The sequence below is a fragment of the Entelurus aequoreus genome, linkage group LG22, assembly GCF_033978785.1.
Source record: "Entelurus aequoreus isolate RoL-2023_Sb linkage group LG22, RoL_Eaeq_v1.1, whole genome shotgun sequence".
Classification (NCBI taxonomy): domain Eukaryota; kingdom Metazoa; phylum Chordata; class Actinopteri; order Syngnathiformes; family Syngnathidae; genus Entelurus; species Entelurus aequoreus.
The window spans coordinates 27,174,948-27,192,210 of NC_084752.1; the positions used below are offsets into that span (position 1 = coordinate 27,174,948).

The 17,263-nt window shown below is 39.4% G+C and overlaps 2 protein-coding genes across 5 annotated transcripts in view; both read right to left on the reverse strand.

The window, feature by feature from the left end:
- Positions 1-709: 709 nt before the first annotated feature.
- On the reverse strand, positions 710-12,346 carry clta (clathrin, light chain A). 3 transcript variants are annotated; one of them, XM_062032577.1, is made up of 7 exons: positions 12,046-12,346; positions 11,574-11,602; positions 8,442-8,559; positions 6,815-6,926; positions 6,033-6,086; positions 3,439-3,474; positions 710-1,741 (listed from the first exon to the last, which is right to left on the reverse strand). In XM_062032577.1, the coding sequence occupies exons 1-7, from the start codon at positions 12,221-12,223 to the stop codon at positions 1,570-1,572; spliced, it is 699 nt and encodes a 232-aa protein (XP_061888561.1). In that variant the 5' UTR covers positions 12,224-12,346; the 3' UTR covers positions 710-1,569. The 3 variants fall into 3 exon arrangements, with proteins under 3 accessions (XP_061888561.1, XP_061888562.1, XP_061888564.1); XM_062032578.1 differs by lacking the exon at positions 3,439-3,474; XM_062032580.1 differs by lacking the exons at positions 3,439-3,474; positions 6,033-6,086 and having other exon boundaries at positions 12,046-12,342.
- A 2,249-nt stretch (positions 12,347-14,595) lies between these two features.
- The window catches only part of gne (glucosamine (UDP-N-acetyl)-2-epimerase/N-acetylmannosamine kinase), a 43,775-nt gene continuing 41,107 nt past the window's right edge, over positions 14,596-17,263 (reverse strand). For both annotated transcript variants that reach the window (XM_062032588.1, XM_062032587.1), the window contains exon 14: positions 14,596-15,534. In XM_062032588.1, coding sequence (XP_061888572.1) covers positions 15,299-15,534 — 236 coding nt within the window. In that variant the 3' untranslated portion in view covers positions 14,596-15,298. The remainder of the gene's footprint in view (positions 15,535-17,263) is intronic.

Here is a 17,263-nt window from a genome sequence, read left to right on the forward strand (position 1 = left end):
AGCTGAGATAGGCTCCAGCACCCCCCGCGACCCCGAAAGGGACAAGCGGTAGAAAATGGATGGATGGATGGAAAAGGGGTAGGACTAAATACGCTTTGCTTCTTCCAACTAATTTTCAAACTTGTACAGAGAAATGAAAATATATAGATTATATGATATATCATAATTTAGCTGTATAAGTGTTCGAAATAAATTAAACCATAACCAACTGTGCATCGCTAACTAGGGCCCATACAGACCACAGCTGAGAAATATAATTGTTGGCCCTATAGGGGGCACTATCCACCCGACAATGGTTGTTGTAATGGCATGGTTAAGAAACACTGGTTTAAAGCATGATTCTTGTGGCCAAACTAGGCAGTGAAGATCACCACGGCAGTAGCTCTACATTTCTGTAGCTCCCAAAACTAATCATGACCAAATGACATGGTTTTTTTTTTGTTCAAATTTGTACAGCAATTCCCTTTTCTAAAGTTTGCCAAAATCAGTATCGTTACTGGTTAGGTTATTAGGGATGAAAAACAACACTCCGGCTAAGTGTTCTTTCTTTCAGATGAAAAAGAACAAATTGCCAGGAATGAGTTGCTGAACTTCTTAGGGGAAATTGTTAGTTCTTCAGTGTTGTACACAGATTGCAGTTTAGAATAAATAACAAGTGATTTACTGCCAGGAGGATATCAAGTGATTTACTGCCTGGAGGAGATGTAAATACTGCCCAAGACTCGTTTGGTTTATTTGTTCTCCTCAATGGGAGAAAAGCTCAGCAGTCACCTGACGAAAGATGGAAAATCTTAAGACACAAATGCGAGGTAGAACAAAACACAAGTTGTCATTCACCGTTTACTGATATTGAAGTCAATGGACATGGACATGCATGGTCGAACAACAGCTGACTAATATCTAGTTCTCTTTAAAACCACAATTGTCTAACATATGTTTTATATTCTGTATATATAGTGCTTTCTGTATATGTACATAGGTGCACAAAGATAGTACATAGACACTGCCAACACAAATATAAACATTAAATTGTAATGTACTGGACTGTTCCATTTCATGACTGGAGACGGGAGGAGCTTTTCATGAGGAAATGCATAGATTGAAATCAACTGGACAACATATGCCACAAGTAGGGACAACACAGTTCAAAAAACACTTGCTGGATTTAGTTTTAAAAATTTGGTCCTTAAAGCAAACATTTTTTTTGGAAGGATGAATAACTACTAGGTGCTGACGACAAAAACGTTTGTCTGAAACCATAAACCAAACAAAGAAGAGCAGATTTAAAGTTGACAAGCTGAAAGTTTGAGTGGATAGTCTGATGACCAACCAAACCACACTGCAGTGTAGCGATGGACCCATAGAATGATTGGCCTGAAGACAAGAACTTCCTACAGGCCCGTCAGGAGTGGAACGCTAGGATGAGGGTGCAATAACGGTCTATGTCCTTCCATTAGAGAAAGCTAGGTCTGTGTGTGGTAAACACGCATGTATAAAAAGGGGTGTATGCCACCTTTTCATCAGGTTGTGTTTGCATTGGTGGTGATATTCGATGACGTGAAGCCGAGTCTAGCGGACCAGCGGGGACTGCTTCAAGGAAATGAGGACAGAGCGCATGCGGGACACATCTTTGGCCTGCTTGCTGGACTTGGGGTTGAAGTCGCAAAGGCGTGCCACGCGCTCCCATTCTGTGCCAGGGTTGTTCTCGTCCATGTCTGAAATCATGGCCTCCTCAGCCGCCCTGCACCGGACGGAGGGGAGAAGAGAGGGTATGGAAGTCGATCAGTAGCGGAAGAGGTGACATATGTACTTATAAGAACAACGTAAAAGACGGCTCTCAGATAGTCCTCTGCTGATCACCAACAAACTAAAAGACTGTAAGAAATATTTGCCAGATTGATTAAATGCAACTTAGCAAAAGGAGAGAAGGTAGCTATAAGAGTTCTGCAATTATGTAAAAAAAATGTATGGGAATACAATTATTTTTTAAGTATGTCCACCTTCAAACATTGGTGGCCATATGTCCCCATTTAGACATTACATTTTGAAGATCTTAATATGAAGTAAAAAAAGACAAAACAAGCAAAACTAGTGGCTAAGAGGTTTGGACGGTGCAACAGCTGAGTACATTTGATATGCAGCATGCACTTAGATCGGTGTCCAAATAAAAAGATGTATCTACAAATCTCAGTTTTTACTTTTCATCTGGAACATGAAGCCACTCTTATTTGGGGTATTAACACTCAAATATGAGCAACAAATAGTATGTGAAGTGGTCAAGAACAAAATCTTAGGTTTGCTTAACACATTATGTGTAAACTCCTTTATGTTGCTACTGGTCATATTGCGACATTAAAGATTAAACTTTTCACATGACTTAGCACAGTATTGCTGATCACATGATGCAAACAAAGTAGATCACATGTCACCATTGACCTTTCATTGTCTTCTAGTTTTCTACCAAAGTTCAGTGAGGCATATCAGCATGCAGCCTATCATGCACTGTCTGGATTAAAACTTTTTATTTTATTTTAACGCTCTAATCTTTCATCAAGGTTAGTGTCATCGGTTCAAGAGAGGTTACCTGAGAGCGGGAAACACAGACATCAGCATTCTCTTTACATAATGGAAAACATACAACTTAAATACCCCGATTCTCTTTCGTAACGCTACAGTGCTGTTACTTTTATTTATAGCTCAGCAAATAAGAAGGGCGTGTAGCAAAATCTGATGAAACAAGAATTCTAAAAAAAGTTTTGGGAATACCTTGCCATTGAAAATTCAGTTCATAGCTGCTCACTTGTCTGTGACGTTTTTACATTTTCTATACGTTGCAAAAAGCAGTTATAGAAATGAAAAGCTCATCACTATAGTTGTCCTTGATTAAAACAAAACACCTGAGTCAAGCGTTTTGTTATTCTGCTTTTAACCAAGTCCAAAATGGAAGCACTACTGGGCCTTTGCCATGCATGGTGCTAGAGAGCAGGCTTTTTTGGAAGGCGATTTTCTTTGATTTCGTGTGTTTTAATTGTGAAACTGATCAATTCATGTCTAATTGAAGACAGTAAAACAAAAAAAAATGTGGGGAATTTAAAAACTACTATTACAAGGCAAAACATTAGCTAATCAAATACAAAACATTACCTTGACCCATCCCCCAATACCCTCCTTACTACAAATCTATTCATTGGCATTGCTTGTTGTTGTATTTAACAACCCGCAAATCAAACCACCAAGGTACCAAACACAACCTATTACACAAAGCAAACATGGGGATGAAGAGCAAAAATGAAACTTCTCCATTAAACACAAACAAGGCACAACACAAAAGGGAGTATTACACTAGATACATTAACCTAGCTAACACACAAAGCTGCATCTAACCCCATCGCATAAGCAAACAAATGAATATTTGGGTGTTTTGTTTGGTTACTTAACTGGTCTAGGCGGTAGCAAGGATGGTTAATGTGTGTGCTTTAAGGTGCATAGGAAAAGAAAAGAGGGAGAAACAGTTTCACTGGTCAGAATTCAGAAGAGAAAAAGCAAAGGGTGGGGGCAAAATTAAATAACAAAAAATGAAGCTTAATGCAGATGTTAAAAGCCAGCATGCAAAAGCAATACATTATCAGTAATTTTTTTCAGCCTTTCTTAAGTGCTCAAAAGCACGATCAACAAGCAGCCTTTGGTTTGCTCACTGGAAAGCTTGTTTTGGTTGCAGTGGCCACCAGTCTCCAATATGGAAGGGGGCTGATCATGTGACTTTTAATGCCCAAATCAATAGCTTTGTTTTAGTACTTGTCCAAATAAAGAGGAGAGTTACATTTGAATTTAATTTTTTTTCCATTACAATAGTGTACACTGCATGACATTGCCCTGTGCACAATCATCAATTATTGTAGACTAACATTCATCCTCTGAATTGGAACTATACCAATTGGATGCCACACACTCCCTTAGATTTTCATATTGCACTATTTAGACCTAAACCAGTTTTATATTGCTCAGGCCTGACTGGTTAAAGAGAACCCTTGTTGTTCATACAAGTTTACAATATGTTAGAAAAAACTGATTATTAGTGTTTTAATGTCAAATTTGTTGGCAATATCTATCACGCTAGGTAAACTTGTCTTAACACTATGGTTCCCTTTATAAAAAGGTGAAGAGGTGAAAGGAGTGTGCGCCACAATTCTGTCCTAAAGACGCTTGAGTTATTAGAGAGGGAAAGCAAAGGCTGCCCAATTTAGGCACTTTCTGGCTTGTTCTTCTGTAGGACTAACAAGGTGTAGTTTGAAACAGTTGTGCGTCTCTAAATGGAAAACATTACATGTATACATTCCATCAACAAGTGCAAGAAATATTAACAAGCCTAATATTTTCAAGGCATGAATTGAAATAGACCATTTTTTCTGGACTGTACCTCTTGGGCCATGTCAACACGAACACGGATAATCTCAAAAACGCATATCCGGGGTTAAAGCGATCCCCATCCATGTCTCTGTCTACACACAAACCAGCTGTCATGCACATTCAGTCCAATCAGAAGGCTGGAAAAGCATTCTGACTAGTTAGCATTACAACTCTGTTATTAAGTTAATTTTGTTATACCAGACATAGAATGACATGCATATTACCTTTAAAACCTGCCTGCACTTACAGAGCCCTGGGAACATTATGAATCTTTTTTTAGTGTTAAAAGCGCACATACGCACCTGTGCTGCTGAAACCCAACACTTGTGAAATTAATTTAATCAGCAACATGGTGATATATTGCATGTGGAGTGAAGTGTACATTATTTATAAAAATCAGCACGCACTAACAAGAGGCTAAGAAAACCTCAACGTTTAAGTGCCAAAGTGCACGGACGTTCATGTGCCGCTGCAAAACTCTTGTGGAATTTTAACGAATTTAGTCATCTATATAGTGATACATGTGCAATGAAGTGTATATTGTCTTTAACATCAGTATACACTAACAAAAAGGAAGCTAAAATCAAAGTGGGTTTTTTTTCAGTTGCTTGGATGTGTTATACGCGCATGCTCCGTCACGCCTGCCTCCATCTACACAAATAGAACCACCACACACAAGTTAACTTCATGATCTGTTCTCAAATAAGGATTAAAACCAGATAATGTTGCACTTTTCCTATTACACAAAATAAAAAGTCTTGCTTGTCAAAGGTTCCCCATCAGCTGGAGGTCTGACCGCAAACGTATCCAAAACAGCTGACTATAAGTCCTCTTATAGTGTGTTTAAAGCCAGCAAAGCAGTGTTGTTGAGCTTTGGGAAATGACAGCGCACAACTGTGACGTCATCAGGAGTACAAATCTCCGTTTGAGCAGTGTACACACGTACACTGAGCAGAACATTTTGGAACTCTTCACCTTCGCCATCGTTTGCAATAGACTGTTTGTGCGTGTGGACAAGAAGCCTTAACGCAGAGATAAGTATGCATTTATTAGGGATTTGTGTTCGTATGGACATGGCCTTGAATAAATATCTAAATATTGCGATGAATAGAACTTGAGTTCTAACCATGTCTTACAACTCATGAATACAATAAGATCTCAATTTTTGGCGTCACCAAATTTGAAAACATGACTGCTTAAAGCCTCCTACACCTGAATATTTAGTAAAGTTGTTTAAAGGCACTTATTTCCAAAAATAAAAAACAAATGAGAGTTCCATGGGGGTTACATGTTGGATTTTCTGTTGTTGCGTAAAATTAGATGATTAAAAAATATATATATGCAAGTACATGAGACTCAACCAAGGGGTAAAGGTATATGGCAGTGGGAATGTGTGTGCTGGGACATGCAGCAGCATACTCTCATATGTGACATGTTTGGGGGAATGCACACAAATTACAATGTAAATGGGAAACAATAGCAATGATCGTGGGTTTATGATGGATGACATGAAAACTACTATGTATGAACTAATGAGGCAAGATAAATTGTGGGTGATAAATGGAAAAAGAAACATGGGGCCAAAACCAAAATGAGGACAGAGGACGTTAGTTGGAGCGACATACACATAACCAATGAGCTCAGAGAAGGGCTGCTTGTAGAAGTCTTCATCCAGCACCCTGGACACACATCCGCCCACACGAGAGTGCAGCAAGAGGGCAGAGAACAGAGAGAGCAGTAAAACGGAGAAGAGGATGGAACACAAGTACAATAGTTAAAAGACAATCAAGATCAGGCATTGATTAAATTGGCAAAGCAAGGGTCTTTGAAATTAGGCGTCAGTTGTTTTATGTAGAGTTAATGAGACGTGTTAGTATTTTCACATGAGTAGTGTTCTATGATTGCTAGTAGCCCAGTAGAAAATAAAGTATTTTCAGTCTGAGACAATGAAGACCTTGGATTGTGGAGTGTCACCGTTTGAAAATTGCAATAATGTGACAGGTAAAGCAAAGTAAAATAATGATATCCTATTTTATTTTAATAATATTCAGTGACACTTTTCTTTTTCTTCCAATTAATAAGAATACTTTTTTTAATTTAGGGTGTTAATGTGTGGTTGCAACACCCTTTTCCCGAAATTGGAACTTTGCAAGGCGGAAAAGGATACAATCTGTTTTAGTGTCAATTAGTTTAATGCCTAAACAAACAGCTTTAAAAATCGAACCAGAACATCCGGTACCGTGCTTTGTACTTATTTTAGAAATATACAGAGAAAAACACCAGTTTCAATTTCAACTTTGCCTAAAACCGTGAAGTCCTCAACTGGGCTTTTGTTATTGACACAGAACTTGCATTTGTTGTTACCAAAAAAAAGTCCTCAGTGTGATGCCATCTTTGAAGATAGTACCTGTTATTGGTTTTGGTTTTCTCCAGCTGCTCATTCTGCCTGGCATGCCACTCTTCCAGCTCCACCTTGGCCTTTGTTTTCCACTCAGACTCCTGTTTGCGAGAGTTATCATCTGGCCAGGGAGGTGAGCAAGCAGAAGAATAAAGAGGGTTAGATTTTATGAGAGAGAGAATGTTTTTTTCTACAATATATCTCGTTTAGTGTCAAGAGTCACAGTCTTTGCCAAAGGATTGACAAAAACATAGCCTACATCCTGAAATGGTTGCCAGTCAACCACAAGACTTATAAAGAGAGACAAAATCATTCACATCTAAATTAAGCTGTGTAACACTATCAGTGAGCTAGTCACAGTGATTGAAAACGTTTGCGCTGCCATGTTTTAGCGCTTAACTCTTTTTTATAGGTAAAAATTAGGAGTGCAACCATTAATCAATATGTATCGATTTATATTCAACTACATCTATCGATTTAAAACTGGATCGATCGATTTTATCGCTACTAGAAAAAGGAAAACATTTGATTTAAAAGCGGCATACTTTATATGAAGTGTGGCATTTTTAATTAGGACGTTAAACATTAAGTCTGCCTGCCCGTCTGTAGAGTCAGCAAAACAAAAATGGCGGATAGCGACAGTGGTCGAGAGAGGTCATAATATCAAACGCCACAAGACAATATCATTAATTACATCACAAACACTTTCAGCTATAGTACGATTGCAAAACTTTAAAGGGAAAATGCAAATGCACATTTTAAAACTTTTTTTGCCTACCGTTCACAATCATTATGAAAGGCAAGATCCATCCATCTATTCAAGAAGACAAAAGTCGTTTTTTATGCATTTTAACATGCAAAAATTGGCTCGTTCTTGGTGGCTAGCAATGCAGCTAATGGGAGCAATCATTGCTGTCATTAGGATGCCGACAGCTAGAATCTTGTTATATTCCTGTTTTAGAGGAAAAATTACTCATAATTATCACGAATAAAAGGGGGGTGGATCCACGCGTCTTTTCGTGTCGTTCTCGCCATTTACAGGTTTGAATTGTCTTTCAGAATATACCAACATGTAGGATTACATCCTTTTCCATCTAATATCCAGATGAGAGGCATGAGGGGCCAATACCAACAACAGGGATGAGGGGGCATACATGCTTCCGCACACTTGGGACACTGTCGTTCATCGGCGACGCCAGGGCGGAGAACAGATACTGTATGGCCGAGTCGGGGAACATTATTTAGCAAGTAAATCTACAGTTACATTTTTGGTTACTGTAGTTGTGTTGAAAATTGCTTTGATATTGAAAATGTGAGCAGAAAAGGTTCCCCGTTGGCAATTCAACCTGAAGTGTTGGTTGCACTTTATTCAAATAAGATGTGAAAGCATTGGCCTTTAAATTGTTTGCTATTGGTTGATTTTTTTTCTTGCAAAAAAGTTACTGAATCGGTTTCATCTCAATGAATTGTTTCGTTCTAAAAAATGTTTTGATCTTCCCTGAATAGTATCGGCAACCACAAATTCTGAATCGAATCACAGTTAAAACAAATTGTTACACCCGTAGTAAAAATTAGAATGCAAGAATGTCTAGGATAGACTTTGCAGCGCTTAACATAGTCCCTCTTATGGGCTTACCAAGTAATTCCAGTCTTTCGCTTTGCTCCTCCCTCCATTTGCGAAGGCTTTCTGGTTCCGCCTGCAGACGGTCGGCATTGGAAATTGCAGCATAGGCATCAGATGGACCGTTGCTTTCCTAAGATACATGATATACACGGATGAAACAAGTGATACTCCCTTGAATGGTGTCTAATTCATGACCAGGACAAGCTAGATACCGGTTGTGTGCTGAATTATTCATGTTACTTTAATCTTGCCAACTGCCACCTCACAGCTGCAGTCTGCTCTTGTAGGCAGTTTCTTTTTTCCGACAATATAAAATTAGCAATGTGTAGTTTCTGCTGTTGGAGAGGCTTTTTCCAAATAATAAATCATTGCCATTCTATGTGCTTCTCTTAAAACACTCAGAAGGAAGTCCTGACAGGGCAAACAGCAGCAAAATATTGCAATGACAGCACAGGAAAGGGAAATTGGGAAGGTTCTAACATCCAGATATTTAAAGCAAAGGTCACAAGTGAAAGCACAATGATTTGGTCATAAAATAAAACTGTAGCACTCACCAAATTAGACGGTACATGCACAGTTCAGTTTTCATATAGGGTTACTTGTTAACAAAATTCAGCAAAGACAATCCGGTTTAGTTTTTAAAATCATTAGCGGGATGCCCACAAGAAAGTTGGCTGACTTTCGAAGATGCGGGAAAACAAGGGAATTTTTTCTTTTATGATTTTGTTAAACACTCTTCTTAAAAGGGGTCATATTATGATTTTTGTTCTACATTTTGTGGTCTACATAACATGTAATAGTTAATCCTTTGTCAAAATTGTGCATAAATTATGTTTTACAGACAGTTTTCAAGCTGCTTTCTGAACGTCTTTTCAGAATGCGTCACTTCGTGTGCGGGTCTTATTCACGTGCATCCACTTCAACTGAGTCTTCTCCCTGTCAGCCATGTTGTAGTTTTTAGCGCTTCCATTGAGAGTCTACTGACAGATATAAATTGGAACTGTACACCACTTTGTATTTGAAATGGCAACAGCGGAGGATGCATGCGTATATACGAGCAAGTCTTCCCCACAGCAAGAGGATAGAGAAAAAGAAGGAGCTTATTAACTACAGCCCTGACTATAATTGCCCGCAAGGCACGCTGGGTACATTTATACCATGTGTGGATAATCCGGTGACGTCACAGGTTGTGCACATTTTAAACGGCTCGTTTGGCAGAAGTCGAAAGGAAGGCAAGATTCATTTATTATTTGTCTCAGCAATGCCTCAAAGGTTTGATTTTAAAAAATTTGGGACTTATGCAGATCCCAAATAAGCAACAACATGTACCAATGGGTGAATGGGTTATACTTGTATAGCGCTTTTCTACCTTCAAGGTACTCAAAGCACTTTGACACTATTTCCACATTCACACAAACATTCACACACTGATGGCGGGAGCTGCCATGCAAGGCCCTAACCGCGGCCCATCAGGAGCAAGGGTGAAGTGTCTTTCTCAAGGACACAATGGACGTGAATAGGTTGGTAGAAGCTGGGGATCGAACCAGGAACCCTCAGGTTTTTGGAAAGGCTACTCTCCCAACCGCGCCACGTAAGAAAAGTTAGTTTGGCATAATAGGGCCCCTTTAACACACAAAGTGGGCTGGCTCAGGGTGGAGGACAGAGTAAAATAACTTGCACTGAGCCTTGTCTATAAAATCCGCTACACCTCCCTGATACCGAAGTACATGTCAAACTACTTCCAGAACGTAAATGACCCTAACACCAGGGGGAGTTCCACAAACCACATCAAACCCAGATTCCGACCTAACAAAGGTCTTAACTCATTCTCCTTCTATGCCACATCAATATGGAATGCACTCCCAACAGGTGTAAAAGAAAGTGCATCTCTATCCTCCATCAAAACCGCACTAAGAGAACACCTCCAGGCAGCTACAACCCTAGCCTAAGCCCCTACCCCCACCACATCCCACCTCCCCGGATTGTAAATATTAAAATGTAAATAATCAAATGTGTATACTTGTTCTTATGCTTTCTGAGCTCACTATGTTCACCGCTCGCTGTACATATCCTACCAAGTGAGACCTACACTGTTACTATGTCCATTTCTCAGATGATATAATTGTTGATGACTGAAGTATGCTGATAGGTTTGGTTGGTATCAACACTTCAGTCATCAACAATTGCATCATCAGAGAAATGGACATTGGAACAGTGTAGGACTGACTTGGTAGGATATGTACAGCAAGTAGTGGACACAGAGAGGGATCAGAAAGTATAAGAAAAAGTGTCTACATTTGATTATTTACAATCTGAAGAGGTATGATGAGGAAGGGAGGGTGTTAGTTTAGGGTTGAAGTTACCTGGAGGTGTTCTTTTAGTGCGGTTTTGAAGGAGGATAGAGATGCCCTTTCTTTTACACCTGTTGGGAGTGCATCCCATATTGATGTGGCATAGAAAGAGAATGAATGAAGACCTTTGTTAGATCGGAATCTGGGTTTAACGTGGTTAGTGGAGCTCCGTCTGGTGTTGTGGTTATGGCGGTCATTTACGTTAAGGAAGTAGTTTGACATGTACTTCGGTATCAGGGAGGTGTAGCGGATTTTATAGACTAGGCTCAGTGCAAGTTGTTTTACTCTGTTCTCCATCCTGAGCCAGCCCACTTTGAAGAAGGTGGTAGGAGTGAGGTGTGATCTGGGGTGGAGGTCTAGAAGTAGTCTGACTAGCTTGTTCTGGGATGTTTGCAGTCTAGATTTGAGGGTTTTGGAGGTGCTGGGGTACCAGGAGGTCTTCTGGAAAGAAAGGCATCTACAGTATATGTGTTAAACATGCTTGTATTATCATTAAACACCTTTAACTTGTTAACAAAAATGTCTCTTTCACAAATAAATAAATAAATAAATATAAATGATATATATGAATGAGGTAGATCCCCTCGACTTGGTCAATTGAAAAGTAGCTTTCCTGCAGAAAAAGTGTGGGCACCCCTGCTTTATAATATCAGTAAAATATAACAGCAAAGTTTATGAAGCATTTGGACTTTGCCTCTGTTGGCCACCGTAGCTGCAAATAAAACAAAACATAAAAAGGAAAAAATATGTTTGGTTGTCTAACAAATACGTTTTTGAAAATGATATTAGTTACCCCATGAAACTCTCCATTGACAGCACCATCTAGAAAGACAAGGCAAATGGGGTTAGAACTCAGGCAGCAATAGTATGCATAGAAACAAACAATGTTTATAATAAACTCTTTAAAGTAAAGCACCAAGAGATGAGGCCAAAGGTCACCAAGCGCAATGTCTTGATAACTTTCGGGGGCAAATAGGCTTAAATTATTCCAATCACTTAAATCATGGCTATTACAAAATGCGATACATGTCGAGGATAAGGATAGCATATTTTATTGTAAATGATGTATTCATCATGTCAAGTGAGGTTAGTGTCAGGTTAGGTGAGCTAAACCCACTTAGCTAGCTCGCTGGCCGCGCTAGCTCGGTTTCGAACTTGACAAAAGGAAATAACTTCATTTTGCTTCAAGCTAAAACATCCCGACAACATTCCTCGACATTTATCAAGCAACGGCGAGCCAAAACCGAGCTGGGTTATTTACCCACCGTTGGAATCTGCCAGCGACGAAGGCACCTCGCCACTGTCCAGGATGCTGAAGCCTTCGTCGTTTTCAATCCCTGCGATTTCGCTCTCCTGCTGGGCCAAAAACGCCGCGGCGGGGTCCTCGTCCGAGCAGACGCCGTTCCCAGCAGCCGGAGAGTTGAGCATGTCAAAATCATCCATATTGCTTTGAATTATTTATCGGCAAATATGAATTCTCCAGCAGGTGTGGATGTGGACCAGGCGCGACTAGCTGAAAGGGAAGGACACACGACAGGAAAAAAAACAAAAAAACCCTGTCAATTTAGAGAAGCGGAAATGGAGGGGTAGCCAATGAAAAGCCAGAAATGCTGACTGACTGGATAAAGAACCAACCAAAATACCGATATCACAGCAATTGACCAATCACAACAAAACGCCCGCCTTCATGCCAGTCTCGTGACCCTCTACGTGCTGTCACAACTTCAATGAAAGAAAAATATGCATTAATGTTACATCTTCACGGACTATTTTCACTTATTCCAATGCACAAACATCACCTTATATTATGTTTTGTTTTTACTCACTGCCTGCTGTATGCAGAAAAAAACCCCAGCTCTCAAAAGGTCAAGGTTGGTGTTTTATAATGGCACTGATACCCTCACTCATTTGTCTAAAAGATGTATTTTCTTAATGTTTAAGAATATTTCCGTAAAGCCTCCTGGCAACCGCTGTGGTGTCTCTTCCAACAACAATGGCATGGTGGTTAATTATTTAACTGAAACTGACAGTGCCAAATTGTTCAGATGCAAGTCACCTGACTCAAAGTACAAAGCGTGGTGACTAGACACGTCCGATAATATCGGCATGCCGATATTATGGGCCGATAAATGCTTTAAAATGTAATATCTGAAATTATCGGTATCGTTTTTAATTATCGGTATCGTTTTTTTTTAGTTTTTTAAATTTATTTATTAAATCAACATAACAAACACAAGATACACTTACAATTAGTGCACCAACCCAGAAAATCTCCCTCCCCCATTTACACTCATTCACACAAAAGGGTTGTTTCTTTCTGTTATTACTATTCTGGTTCCTACATTATATATCATTCATCCATTTTCTACCGCTTATTCCCTTCGGGGTCGCTGGAGCCTATCTCAGCTACAATCGGGCGGAAGGCGGGGTACACCCTGGACAAGTCACCACCTCATCGCAGCATTATATATCAATACAGTCTACAAGGGATACAGTCCGTAAGCACACATGATTGTGCGTGCTGCTGGTCCACTAATAGTACTAACCTTTAACAGTTAATTTTACTCATTTTCATTAATTACTAGTTTCTAAGTAACTGTTTTTATATTGTTTTACTTTCTTTTTTATTCAAGAAAATGTTTTTCTTTATCTTATTTTATTATTTTTAAAAAGGACCTTATCTTCACCATACCTGGTTGTCCAAATTAGGCATAATAATGTGTTAATTCCACGACTGTATACATCAGTATCGGTTGATATCGGTATCGGTAATTAAGGGTTTGGACAATATCGGAATATCGGATATCGGCAAAAAGCCATTATCGGCTTACCTAGTGGTAACAGTTCTCTACAGAGGAGTGTCAAACTCATTTTAGCTCAGGGGCCACATGGAGGAAAATCTATTGCCAAGTGGACCGGAATGGTAAAATCATGGCATGATAACTGAAAAATAAAGACGACTCCAGGTTGTTTTCTTTGGCCAAAAATAGAACAAGCACATTATGAAAACGTACAAATCACAAATAATCCTCTGGACAAAACACTTCAAGTTTGTTGAAAATTCTGAGGAAATTGGTGCAGCTTCAAAAACACAATGATCTTAGACTTAGTCTCAGTGTATCTACAAAGCCAGGATTAAACTATTTTAGGTATCGAATACCTATTTTTTGGCATGTCCACGTATCAATCCAGTGCTAATTCAACAAACCGTAAGAAACAGAGGTAAAAACTATTCAAAAGGGTTAAGTTCACTTTTCTCGTGTTTGACAGACATTTTGGGGGAGTAAGGGTGCCGAATAACGATGTGTTCGAAGCAGAAGACATAAAACGGCCGGTTTTAGGTTTCATGTGTACCTCCTGCTTGGCCCCGGTATTAATCGTTTGCTTGCCTAACAGAATTGCTATTGTGACATCCAGTGGACATATTTAGAACAACAGTTTCTTTGGTTAAAAAAAAAAAACCAACAGGTTATTTTTATACTTGGCAAACTCAGCATGCCGGCCTGATCCGGCCCACATGCCGTACGTTTGACACCCCTGACCTAACACAATTATTATATGTACGTTAACAGTCAAGAATGCCACACAACATATCTCAAACATTTTAAGTTTTATTTAACTCAAATTAAATTTTTAACATCATATAAAATAGGACATGGCACAGGTGGTATAGTCAATGAGCGGTTTACTTTCCTTCCTTAATATCATATTCTATCTCTGTGTCAATGAGGAAATATTAAGTTGCTGCCTTGGAGGTAGAAATATGTTTCAAATGTGGATGTGTCGCAGTCATTCATAAACCAATGAAACAAAAATCAGTGGAAGCACATTTTATGTATGATAAGTACAATGTGTAGGGCTGCAAACATACCTTCAATATAGCTGCAGAAGTAGTAAAACTGGTTTCAGTCACAACAGTGTTCAGTCTATGATTTAATAATTATATTATTTCAATGTTAAGGTCATTATCGCTAAAAGTCTTTGAGACTACCAACTTGAACATCAATATATTTTACCCTAAATCGTGCACAATGATTGATAAGAAAATATATGTAAATATAACATAATATAGTGTCAATCGCCCTTATCACAGTAAGGGATAAACAAAACCTGTAGAAAGGTTAAACAATAAACTATGGAAAAAATAAAGAGCAGTCTTTCAAAATATTTTGGTCAAAAGTGATCTGCTCTAATAACATGAAGGACAGCAATTTGTTGTCTGACTTAAGCCAAAAACGACTTGCATTTTCTCTGAAATAAGAACATAATAACATGGACTGCACAAGGGACCCCCTTGACACAATAAAAGAGTATCTCTGCTGGAATCTGGACTTTTGGCTGAGGATACCGAGGAATTATATTAATGTGAACACAACTACAACAAAAAGAAAACAAGCAGATTTCTCAATTTAGCTTCGAAAATGTTTCCATATCCAGATGGAGAGTGAACAGGTGCGACAATAAGGTTCTTCGTAGGATTTTCGTTTTTGATGCAAGGGCAAGGACTATATTTATCCTCTAATAAATCCGTCTTGTAGCATAGTCTAATACCATACTAGCTGCTCCAAGCAAAGCAGGTTCTTCCAAGTCTGATGCGACCACTGTGGTGTTCTGGGCAGGTAAGAGGGCTCTGCTGGAGATAAAGCGCTTCACAGGGTCTTGGTAAAACGAGGCCAAGACACCAGATAGGATGACCAGTGAGGGGTTGATTGTGTGCAGGATGTTGATAATGCCAACGCCCAGTGCTGTGGAAGCTGCAAAGAGAAGTAAGCAGAAATGAGACATGATTAATGCAGCAATAAGGAAGTGGAGCTGTATTGCACCTAAAAAAGGGTACTGAATTTTTCAGTGGGTTTTTGCTCTCACATTAAAATACTATTTTTGATTGTCAGTTTGCTCTTTATGCAAGTTGTTTATAACCAGCTACTTTTCCAGCAACAATACATTTAGTTCGGGAGCCGCATACGATTCTGTAGCGCCGCCTTAGTGGCTCCCTGGACATCTTTCAGAGATGTGTCAGAATAGAAAAAGATGAACCAAAATAATATATTTTCTGTAGGAGAACAGACATGACACAAACCTTCCTAATTGTTAGAAATCCCACTGTTTATGGTATACATGCTTCACTGATGAGAGTATTTGGCAAGCACCGTTTTGTCCTACTTTTTCAGCGATCCTTGAACTCATTGTAGTTTGTTAACATGTACAACATTCGTGAACTAAATGGTTGCTATGACAGCACCAATTGGGATGTTTTTAAAGACTTTTGTAAGGACCTGAACGAACTGAGTGACACTGTGACAAGTTATATTACATTTTGTGAGGAAATGACTATCCCTAGGAAGATAATTAGAGTATACCCAAATAATAAGCCATGGGTTAGCAAATCCCTTAAAAATTCCTTAAACTTGAAAAAGTTGGCTTTTTATCAGGGTGATATTGGAAAACAAGGAGAAGCTCACAAGCTGGTCAAAAAAGAGATTAAAATGGCCAAGCTACAGTATAAAGATAAGGTAGAGGAAGAACTAAAAAATGGTAGTTCACGCTCTGCTTGGAGGGGAATTAAGTCCATGGTCGGAATGTAAGACTCCAAAAAAGGTCTGTCTAACCCCCACAAGCCTGATTCTGTACTAGCAGATAAGTTAAATCAGTTCTATTTGAGATTTGATTCTCATGATTTCAGTAATGAACTATCTTGAATTCAGAGGTGCCCCTGTGAGCAGTCAGATTCAGATTAATGAAATGGATGTCTGGAGAACATTTGAACAGACAAATGTGAGGAAAAGCCAGGGGCCTGACAGCATTAGTGGTAATGCCATCACCATCACCGTGTGGTTCCCCGGCGCCACAGTCCAGGATAAGCATAGACCGCAGCGCATCATACATGCTGCTGAGAAGGTGATTGGCTGCAGGCTGCCATCCCTCCAGGACTTGTTCTCCTCCAGGACCAGGAGGCGTGTGGGTCGGATCACAGCTGACTCTTCTCACCCTGGACACAAACTATTCTCCCCTCTCCCCTCAGGCAGGAGACTACGGTCCATCCAGACCCACACCTCCCGCCACCTGAACATTTTTTTCCCCTCGGCCATCAGGCAAATGAACAATAACTCCTAACAGTAGCTCCTTGAATTCCTTCTAAGTCTATAACAAGATCTGATAGCTCAGTTACAGCTCTTTTTATTACCAAATATGTGTTATATGTGTTTTATGTTGCACGATTGCACCAAAAAAATTTCCTAGTTTGTGAACCTGTTCTCAAACAATGGCAATAAAACTATTCTGATTCTGATTCTGAAACTACTTAAAGAATGTAGTCTGTTTTTATGTGGCATTTTCTCTCACATCTTCCAACTGTCTTTATCACAGAACTGTGTCCCCAAATTATGGAAGGAGTCCCTTGTAGTACCTGTTGCAAAGGTCCCATCACCAAGGGAGCTGAATGACTACCGCCCTGTGGCATTGACCTCCCTGGTAATGAAAAGC

Coding starts and splice junctions, on each gene's coding strand:
- clta (XM_062032577.1), bottom strand. CDS start 12,223: ATGGATGATTTTGACATGCTCAACTCTCCGGCTGCTGGGAACGGCGTC. Junction 6,927..8,441: donor CGAAAGACTGGAATTACTTG/GTAAGCCCATAA, acceptor CTCCCTGGCCAG/ATGATAACTCTCGCAAACAG. Junction 3,475..6,032: donor TCTGAGCTCATTGGTTATGT/GTATGTCGCTCC, acceptor TGCACCTTAAAG/CACACACATTAACCATCCTT.